This window comes from Colletotrichum jinshuiense, chromosome 11 (genome assembly GCF_051148585.1).
Source record: "Colletotrichum jinshuiense chromosome 11, complete sequence".
Lineage (NCBI taxonomy): Eukaryota > Fungi > Ascomycota > Sordariomycetes > Glomerellales > Glomerellaceae > Colletotrichum > Colletotrichum jinshuiense.
Genome location: NC_139304.1, coordinates 450,515 through 460,880, shown reverse-complemented (window position 1 = coordinate 460,880; position 10,366 = coordinate 450,515). Strand labels below are relative to the sequence as shown.

Below are 10,366 nucleotides of genomic sequence, written 5' to 3'. Positions count from 1 at the left end.
GCTTTGCAACCTTCAGGTTTCTTTTGGCGCATCTCTATCTGGAATCGCTCGAAGATAAAACTTCAGCAACGGAATTACGAGCCGCTATGGACGCATTTAATCGACTGCACGATAATCAACTCGAAGGAGCCGAAATAGAACACACATTACATCAGGCATATGATGGAGTAATGACAAGGATTATAGATCTGTCGCCCGGCTTCCGTGATCTCGGCCTGAGAACTCTAACATGGATCGTTCATGCAGAGAGGCCTCTTTCTACATTGGAGCTTCAACACGCCCCTATCAAAGAGAATGATATCGAGTTTAATGAAGATAACCTGCGAAAAATTGAGGTAATCCTGTCAGTTTGTGCAGGGTTAATCACCGTCGACTAAGAGAGCGATATAGTCCGGCTGATTCACTTCACAACACAAGAATACTTCAAAGCCGACTGTACGCGAGCAAAGTACTTCCCAGATGCACATTCGTATATCTCGGATGCATGCGTTTCTTATCTCGCGCTCGAAGAACTCTAGGATCTTAAAAACACGCAGTCATACAGAAAATTCTTTCGAAACTATATGGAATATTTCCACCTGTTTCAATATGCTGCCGGTACATTGGGACATCACGCCCGCATAGCGGCAGTGGTAAGCCCGGCCATTTTGAAATTCTTGGCCAAAGATGCAAACGTGAGTGCATCAAGCGCGGTACTTGAGTTTCCCCCAAAAACGTTTGATACCTATGAGCCAACAACCCCCCCAAAATGGACAGCAATGCAAGTTGCCGTATTTTTTTATCTTCAAGTGGTTACAGAAGCGCTGATTAAAAATGGACGGAGTCCCAACTCAGAGGGAGACTTTATTTCTACCCCACTGCTCATTGCATCATGCAAAGGCCATGAGAATCTTGTTCGTGTCCTGATTGAAGGAGGGGCGGAACTGGACTGCGGCAGAGACTATTGGGACCGGACGCCACTATGCATTGCATCTGAATTTGGCCATGAGAGAATTGTAAAACTATTGCTTATGGCAGGCGCCAACGTCGACCTGAGAGACAGATGGGGCGTCTCACCTTTACATGCAGTTTGCAAGACTGGAAATACTGCTATCTGCAAGGTACTCATCGAATGGGGAGCCAATATCGAGGCTCAAGATGAGAATGGACGAACGCCGCTACATTCCGCCTCGCTCTGGGGGCATCAAGTTGTTTGCCAGTTGCTACTGGAAGCGGGAGGCAATCTGGAGGTTAAAGACTACTCAGGATTAACCCCGTCTTTTCTAGGAGGTTGTCGGAGCCAAAGGGGAATCTCAGGTCTATTTAAGATGAGAGAACGCGATGTCAAGGTCCAATGCTTAGATGGCTGGATACCGTTGTGGCTGGCTTTGGGGCGAAAGAGCAACATGGCTACCGTTGAGTTTTTAATCGAAAGAGGAGCAAGGGTTGACTTAGTAGACGGTCTTGGACAGACAACTCTACTGCACGCCGTGCATTTAGGAAACGATGATGGCGTCCGCCTACTGCTTGGGATGGGAGCTTCTATTGAATTGAACTCAAGAGATAGCAAGGGTCGCTCACCCCTTTGTTTCGTGACCTCCCCGACACTTATACGGGAAAGCTATTGGCCATTAACGGAGTTTGAAGAGATACCAGAGGCGACTGAAGAGAGCTTTGCAAATATTGCTAGAATGTTGCTTGGATTGGCGCAACAGAGCTATGGCCGGGGACCGGCGTGTATATTATGCAGTTCTCCTGCTGTCCTGGGTTGAGAGCAATAGGCGTTCACGACCCTGTATCCTTAATTGTGATAATGACATTTAAACTCAATTGGGAAATGATCTCCAAGAGGGTATTTACCCGGGGACTCGAATTGAAGAACCAACGTAGAGAAACCGGCTTCCCCGAACCACTCGGCCAAGACATGTTAAGACTAGAAGCTAGTGCGGCTTCGGGAAAGGAGCCAACCAAGCCCAAGTTTGCCTATCGCTGCTCTACAAAACTCAGTAATGCAGAAGATGTAGAAGAGTCCCCAACGACGGAGCAGTACGTATATCACCGGACCCTAGTTTCTTTAGCTTTGTGCCCCTCGACTTGCGTCGAAAGTGAGTTTGTTACCTTTGACAAAGGCGCTTCATATCCGCGGTGCTTTAAAGTGCATCCGGCAGAAAGAAGAGACCGTGTCCCGTCAGCAGGGCACGGGTGTTGAAGACGTTGCCTGTAGTTTTATTCGATATGATACGGCCTGTGCTTTGGCTTGCGGCTATTTGCTGAGTGGTGCTCAGTTGCATTTGACTCAAGTTGCCTGTAGTTTTGTAGAGGTTTGAATTCAGAGCCGCTGAAACTGGGTGGGAGGCCTTCTATGAGGTAGGTTGGTAAACCTGTAGTGGCCGAAGCCGTCGGGAAATGAAGTAGCGTTGGGTGGTATTGAAGGCTTCCGAGACCATTCATTCTGTCGGTAGTGCTAGCAGTGTTGTTCCCGAAGGAGAACTCGGAGAGCTTAGCGATTTACTGAGAAGCCGGACCTTGGCGGGGTATGAAGTACCTTTTTCCCTCCAAGCAGGCAATGGCTGGAGCAAGAAGCAGATCCTGCATGAATTCCCGAGCGTTGATCAGCTTAGCAGTGTGTCGACACTGGATCTGTTCGGCAAAGGCACGTCATGCTTGTGTTGGACTGGTAAGGTGCCAGGGTCAGTTTCCTTACAGACGCTCTACTACGTAGACCTGGCCCCTGGACCAAAGCCGAATTGCCTCGCCAGCTATCAGAATGGGGCTGGCTCACGTGTGGAAGTCTCTTACAAGTCGTCCAACTGGTTTTACCTCCGCGATCAGAAATCCAACGTGCCCTGGGCCACCAAGATTGGGTTCCCGGTGCAGTGCGTCAGACAGGTCACGATCTCGGATGACGTGGTCGAGCGGGTGACGACTAGGACTCTGACATATCATGATGGATACTATGATGCTGCTGATAAGGAGTTTCGAGGGTTCGGCATGGTCGAGGTCCTCGAGTCTGACACGTTCAATGTCGGCACCCCAGCCCAGTTCTCGCAGCCAGGAACCCTCACCAAGACGTGGTACCATACAGGAGCAATGTCCCCTATTGACAGGGCTCTGCCTCGGGCCAGCTCTGCCGCCCTGTTCGAGTCGTATGCATCCGTCGATCCGACAGATATAGCCAGCACTCATGAGTTCTGCCGATCACTCAAGGGGGTAGAGCTCCGACGGGAAATCCTGGACGACGATGATAGCCCTGTGGCCGCGAAACCCTTTATAGTCACGGACACGGCGCATCAAGTCTTTCAACTGTCACCAAGAACAGACGATCTTCATCCAGGGACATACCGCTGCGTAATTCGAGAGGTTCTCTCCGCCCAGAGCGACCGACAGCCAGCTTCGATACCGATATACAGCCACCAGCTTATCCTCGAGACAAACTCTTACAATGACACTCTCAAGTCTATGACTATCTCCTACGGGAGAGCCAGCACTTCGCAGAATGTGTCTCATGCTGAGCCAGCGGACGCGTTACTGACATACTCCGAGCACATGCTATCCGAACCGATCAATGATGAGTCGGGGGGTTGTTTTCGGAAACCTATGCCTTGCATTTCGCGCAACTACCGGATCATTGGTATCTCTTGCACATCCCAAGATATTCCGATGGCATTTGCAAAGTTTTCAAGAAATACCTGCGAGACGCTACAGGATCTCCCAGAGATCCCTTACACCGGGCAATTGTTATTGCCTTCAACTCTCCCAGCATCTCGGATCAAGACCGAAGAGACAAAGACCTACTACAGAGATCAGGGACTGGCTCAAGAGGAGCCACTTCCACTCGGACAATGTCAGCCCTATTCGGTCATTCATAGTACCCATGAACTTGTTGGTAGTAATGAGTGGCTGGAGGCAGCCGTGACCAAGGGCACCATTCCCAGGGGCTCGAGCTTTGAGACTATGATGAGGGATTACGGATACATCAAGAGTCATAGCAATGAAGTTGCTGGATCATGGTGGCGACCCAGTGGACAAACCTTCTTCAGTCCTGATCAAAGCCAGGAGCTCATATCTGCCCGGAAGTCCTTCTATACACCCACCATTTCCCAAGACCCTTTCTTGAACCGCACAACGGTCCAGATGGATGATTATAACATCCTTATACGACGTTCTACTGACGCCATGGGAAACACTGTCGAGGTTTACATGGACTATTGGTGCATGTCACTATCCCGCGTAGTCGACGCAAATGGCAACCGGGTCTTCTACGCACACGATGCCTTGAGCAGGCTGGTAGCATCAGCACGATCAAGGAAACGGGAGGAGGACCTTGGTGACAACCTGGTAACCACCGTCACTACACCCTCGGAATCCCAGAAAGAGGCATTCTTCTCATCCCCAACCCAAGAGAATGCTCTACAGTTGATAGGAGGTGCCACCGCCTATCGCTTTTATCGTGACGTTCCAGCTAGAGCTACCTCCGATACCTCTACAACTTGTCACCAGCTGGAATTCTTTGACATCACACGAAGGGTTCATTACGTGGATGGTGCCACAGCTGCCGATCTATCCATCGATATTACCTATCTCGATGGCAACCTCATCGAAATGCAGACAGCTTCTCTGACAGACACAGCTTCCAGTAAGCTGATGTGGAACATGGGCCGATGGTCCTTGAAGAATAGTAGAGGCTTGCCAGTCAGGATCTTCCAACCATCTCTAGCAAATTCCCACGAGTTTGTTCCCCCCTCGTCTAACAAACACGTGGGGGCCGAGACCCTTCTTTATGATCCCCTGTCTCGACTAATCGGCACTATCTACGCGGATCGTGCATTCTCAAAAGTAAAATTTGAAGGATACAAAGACACTTTCTACGACAGAGGAGACAATGTGCTAGTGGCAGACCCATCGGAAGATGAGGACATTGGACGATATATTGCCCCCCTCCCGAGAGAGGATTATTTCCCCAGCTGGCAAACATCAGCTCTACTGAGTAATGATACTCAAACCAAGACTGTAGCCACGAAGTCGGAAATGTACTATGAAACAGCAGACGAGACACACTACGATGCTGAGCAACGACCAGTTCTTCAGATCAAAGATCGCCTTGCGGCCAAATCCAAGACACGACTTGTGTACAATGTAGCGGGACACTTGGCAGAGACACTTGACAGCAAAGGCCGTCTTGTAGAGGCACTTACGACTGATCTATTGGGTCGGGTACTGTTCCGCGTGGGCATGGACACAGGAGCAGCATTCTCATTCTTCGACTGTATGAATCGACCTGTTCTCGCAGTCGATACCCGCAACTGGAGGCGGCGGACAACGTATGACTGCATAGGCAGAGAGACAGACCTTCTGCTCTCGCAGGATGGTGGGACCGAGATTCTGGCTCAGTCCATCAGGTATGGAGACAAGTTGGAAGATGCGGAGCGTCTGAACCTGCGTGGGGAAGTCGTGACGATTTGTGATCAGTCTGGAGTCCGTGAGAACAAGAGTTTCGATTTCAAAGGGAACTGTCTGGCTCACAGAACCCAATTCGCGGCTGACTTCAAGGGGATCCTTGACTGGAACAAGGATCCAGGCTTGGAATCAGCAGTTCATACAAGACGTGAGACCTTTGACGCATCGGACAGGCTCGTGCTTTCCGAGAACGAAGATGGCGGGCTCACGAGACGCTACTACGGCATCTCCGGTCAACTCCAGAAAGTGGCTTGGAAAAGATCCAATGGACACGAAGGCACAAACTGGGTTGACTACATGTCCAACGTGATATACGAGGCAGACGGGCGGACCAAACAGATACTCTATGGCAATGGTGTCTTGGCTACCTTCGAGTACGATGCCCTCAGCAGGGCCTTGATTCGGAAGAAGCTTGTGCGTCGAGCCGACCAGAGAGTGCTGGAGGATACAAGCTACTCGTACGACATTATGCTGCGAGTCATCCGTTCCAACGATGCCGCCCAAAGAACTCTCTACTTCAACAACACTGTCGTTAACGCAACAAGCTCGTTTACATACGACTCTATTGGTCGCCTTGTAGCCGCGGAGGGCCGTGAGAACGCCGATGCAGATGGTGCTGGCAAGGGCAGCTTTGGAATTCCTAATTCCAAGGCGAGAGTTTGCAGATACTTGGAAGAGTATAGCTACGACGAAGCTGACAATATCCGTCAAGTGACACACCACGCGGGGCCAATGGGGCAGCATTGGACACGCAAGTACGAGTATGAGGAGAAGAGCCTGGCCAGGGAGAATGAGGGCAGTAACAGGCTCAGCTACCCAGAGCGGCAAGACAGAGCACTGGAGCTATGGCGATGAAGACAAGGTCGGGTCTGCTAGGCAAGGGCAAGCCACAGCTATTGGAGGGATGCACTCGATGGCCTGGGATCCGTTCAACCATCTGAAGTCGTGCTCAAGGCAGGTGAAGAAAAAGGGAGTGCCAGAGACTACCTGGTATGTGTACAACAGAGACGGGAAGAGGGTGCGAAAAGTAACAGAGCGAGCTTCTTCGGGGTCAGAAGTCCCGAGGAAGCTCAAAGACACCCTGTACCTGACCGACCTACACATTTACACCTGCAAGGACGACCAGTCCAACTACCACAAGGCCAGGCGCTATCACCTCATCCACGGTGTTGATCAGAAAGTCGTGGGCATTGCAGAAGAAGACATGACCAAACCGGGAGAAAACCATCTGTTGTTCAGGTACCAAGCATCTGACAAGCTGGAGTTGGACGATTCGGGACTCATCGTCCATTACGAGGAATACCACCCCTTCGGATCAAGCGCTTTTTCTCTCCGGCGCTCACAACGAGAAGCTGCTCGTAAATACAGATTCGCGGCGTACGAAAGGGACAAAGAAACGGGACTCTACTACTGCAATGCCAGGTACTATGCGCCGTGGCTCGCACGGTGGATATCCCCAGATCCAATCGGGACGATTGACGGCCTGAATCTGTTTTGCTACTGTGGCAATGACCCGGTCAACTATACCGATCCAGCTGGCACGATGAAGAAAAAGCCAGAAGACAACTTGAAAACGTCACCATACAATCAGAAAGTGCTGAGAAACCTTCCTTTCACCCATGGCCAGCAGCAACAAAACATTCCGCAACAGCAGAACGTCGGGCAAGGCCAGGTTGTCGAACCGCCAGAGCAGATTCCCTACACGCCGCCTATCAATACTCATATTATGAAAGACCGCAGTAGAGAGGCAACACGGACCAAAAAACAGCTAATTGATGGGAAAAAGATCCTGTACAAACTAGAGCTTGACAACACCGGGATCCGCGGGAAGTTGAATGACGCTATGGACGGCTTTAATAAATCAGAGAATAGCCAACTGATGGCGCATTTTCGCGATACCCCGAACATCAAGCTGTTCTCGGACAATAAAAAAGAGGATCACATGAGAGATAGGAACAAAGAGATCAGGACCGGCGTCAATGAGCTGCAGGGTCTACAAAAGGATATCAACCGCGTTATCACAAATAACGAGTGCACAAAGTTCCCGGGTTCGACTAGCAATGACTTCTTGCGGGCATTGGACAGGTTCTGCCTGGAAGACCTGCAGAAGGCTTCTGGTATTGCTGGAGAGAGTCTTGCGATGCTTACTGATGGAAATACGCTCGATCTCTTCGACGACACGAGGATGCAGATCTCCGGGGATGATTACGAGGAACTTTACAAAATCGATAACTGGTGAGAATTGGTCATTTGTAACGTTATACTTCCCTGTCTAGAGTAGTAATATAATGTATCTTACCCTAAGGAATACCCTAGCCTCTGGCCTTCTTCTTAGTAACTAGGATCTTATCTATTCTACTGTCCATTTGGTAAGTGCTAGAAGCTCTAACTTGTTGCTTCTAGTGGACCTAGAAAAACTAAACGGAAGCAAAAAGGCTATCTAGAAAGACGAAGTAGATTGCAGCTAGAAATTAGGCAATAATGGAGCGACAGTTAAGCTATTTTTATAGTATATATTAGGCTCCTTTAGCATGTTCTATAATGGTACCAGCAGCAGGCTTTAAAGCAAAAGGAGAGGGAAGGGATCTTTAATGGATGGAGGGGTCTACATCAGCTGGGGTTTGTATTTCGGCTTCGGACCGGTTGTGGGTTCGTGGTTTCAGGAACTGGAGGCGGCGTGTCATCAGAGGCAATGCCGTCATGGGGGCGCTTGCGGTGACTGTATACCCAGATTCGCGCCGTGTGAAGAAGAGGACGAGATCGAGTGCGGGGATGATACAGAGGATGGATAACAGCTGTCTTGGGTGGAGTGCCGTTAGCGCAGGCATCGACATCATCGCGACAACGGCGTGGTGAGATGTCTCTCTACCCTGAGTGAGTTTGACGCCCGTGTTTGAGGAAATATGAGGATCGGCGCGGAATATGATGTCTGATCATGGAGGAGGTTGCGGCAACGGCTGTAAGCCGTCGTTCCCGATAAACGATTGTACAACAAAGTGTTTTTTTTTGTGTTGCTTTTTCCATGAGAGGTGACTCTACCCAGGCAAGAGAGCATTTGGTATGTAGATTTCTGACGGTAGAAGCAAAGCCTGGCTGGAGGCTGAAGAGAAATCCTGGTTCAGGAATTGACGGGTTAGTGCTGCTTTGGCTATCTACGGTAGTCGGGCGAGCTCCAGTTCAAATTGCAAGGACTTGAGCTATAAAATGAGGATGACCAATCATAAATCCAAGATCCAGGGGAGGTTGTGACCCATCCCGTCAAGTCTTGCTTTCCCCGGATGCTGCGCGACTGCTTGTTTCTTGGCATCTTGTCCTCCTCCTGATGTGGTGGTGATCCGATTTGTCGAGGACGCTTTGGTATAGGGGCTGGTGCCGCACTTTCGGCCTGTGCTATTGGACCGATAGCCCTGCAGAAATGCACCAACCACCATACTGGTATTGCGGAATTGTGCTGTTGTCTTGGCTGGGCTGGGGCCAGTGGCACTGCTTGAGGCGTTGCCTGACGAGGTAAAGGAAATCAGTGTGACGTGCGGCTCTGCGGCTAGGGTGACGGTATACTTTGGAGTGGGATGCGGTGCAAAACGATTGAGGGTGTGATGGTGGCTGAAGCCTACTGCAGTAGGCTGAATGTTTTAGATGCCCTCTGATCAATGGCACTCTTTCGCGGTTCTGCGGCTGCCTTGCGGGTTCATGGCTCTCGATGATGAATCCATAATTGAGGCGATGAATGCCTCCTCGATCCTACAAGTGCGGATGACAGGGATCAAAGGACCCTCAGCTGTCGCAAACGTCTGCTGCAGCCTTGGGCTATTATCCGAAAAAAGTGTTCTGCCACGTTGCTGACACGCGCCATAATTAGTACAATGTGTAATTTCTGCCTACTAGAAAGTCGCTGGTGTTTTCTACAACCCGCATGCATTGCTACGGACTACATATCACCTTTTAGATTCTGGTAGACTGATTAGTTATCTCGTGATGCTTTGCACTCCCCTAACTGTTTAACATCTACTACCAAGAGAAGAAAAGGAAAAAACGCCTAAAATCTTACTGCATGATGGGTGGGTCTAACGGCTTCCCAAACGAACACACAAACCAATTGAGAGTCCCCAATATGCATAATCTATAGGCCTGTTATTGTTGATCTAAACGCCTTACCTCGTGAGGAAGCTCTCAAAAGAGGCTGTGAGTCCCTTTCTGGGCCCTTCTCCAAGCCACCTCTAAGGCCGAGAAAGCATGGCAAACCATCATGCAATAATACTGGCACACTAAATGGCCGGGTAGATATTTCTGCAAGCTCAGCCTACATGTGAAGTCGCTCCTAGGATTTCTTATTGTGCAACTGGACTGCTCATGGTCTTCGAGTTATGGTCAATGATGTCTTGCCACCCCAGTGAGGCTTCCGAGTTGGCCCCCACTACACATTCGGCCCTTTTCCGTTGGTGCCCTTGTCTTCGGCCTACATCTAGGACATAAAGCCGCAGAGCTGCAGAGCAGTAGTGCATTTTGGCCCTAGCAGGATCTCCGTCATAGACATGTGCCCCACGGCGGGCCATCCTTCTCAAGTACCTTGGGCCAAATACGACACAGGCGACAGCCCGCTGCAGCAGTCATCAGCCACCATGAGCAGGCTGAATGCAAGATATGCCGAATCGCATGCAGCATTTACTGTGCTCTTGAGATTGTTGAAGTTGATGGTGGCTGTGGCCGACGAACAGCGAGGAGCAAAGCTGAGAAGATTAACTGGGCCTAGCAGTAGTAAATATACCAACACCAGTGCCAGTGACCCAACATCAGCTTGTACACAGCCTTTCAAAAGGCAAATTTTCAAGCTTGACTGAATCGTCGGTTTATAAATCCGACTCTTGTGATACAGCCTGGTACATTGTTTTCAAAAGCAGGCTGCATACAGTCTGCATAGCATCTCTTGCAC

The 10,366-nt window shown here is 50.1% G+C and overlaps 1 protein-coding gene across 1 annotated transcript; it reads left to right on the top strand.

The window, feature by feature from the left end:
• Window positions 1-1,903: 1,903 nt before the first annotated feature.
• On the top strand, window positions 1,904-7,675 carry EsH8_XI_000081 (RHS repeat-associated core domain-containing protein; the record flags this gene model as incomplete). The annotated part of the gene is made up of 6 exons (XM_083273989.1): window positions 1,904-2,025; window positions 2,313-2,346; window positions 2,662-3,125; window positions 3,915-4,615; window positions 5,024-6,197; window positions 6,391-7,675. The coding sequence occupies 6 exons, from the start codon at window positions 1,904-1,906 to the stop codon at window positions 7,673-7,675; spliced, it is 3,780 nt and encodes a 1,259-aa protein (XP_083120325.1).
• Window positions 7,676-10,366: the final 2,691 nt, after the last annotated feature.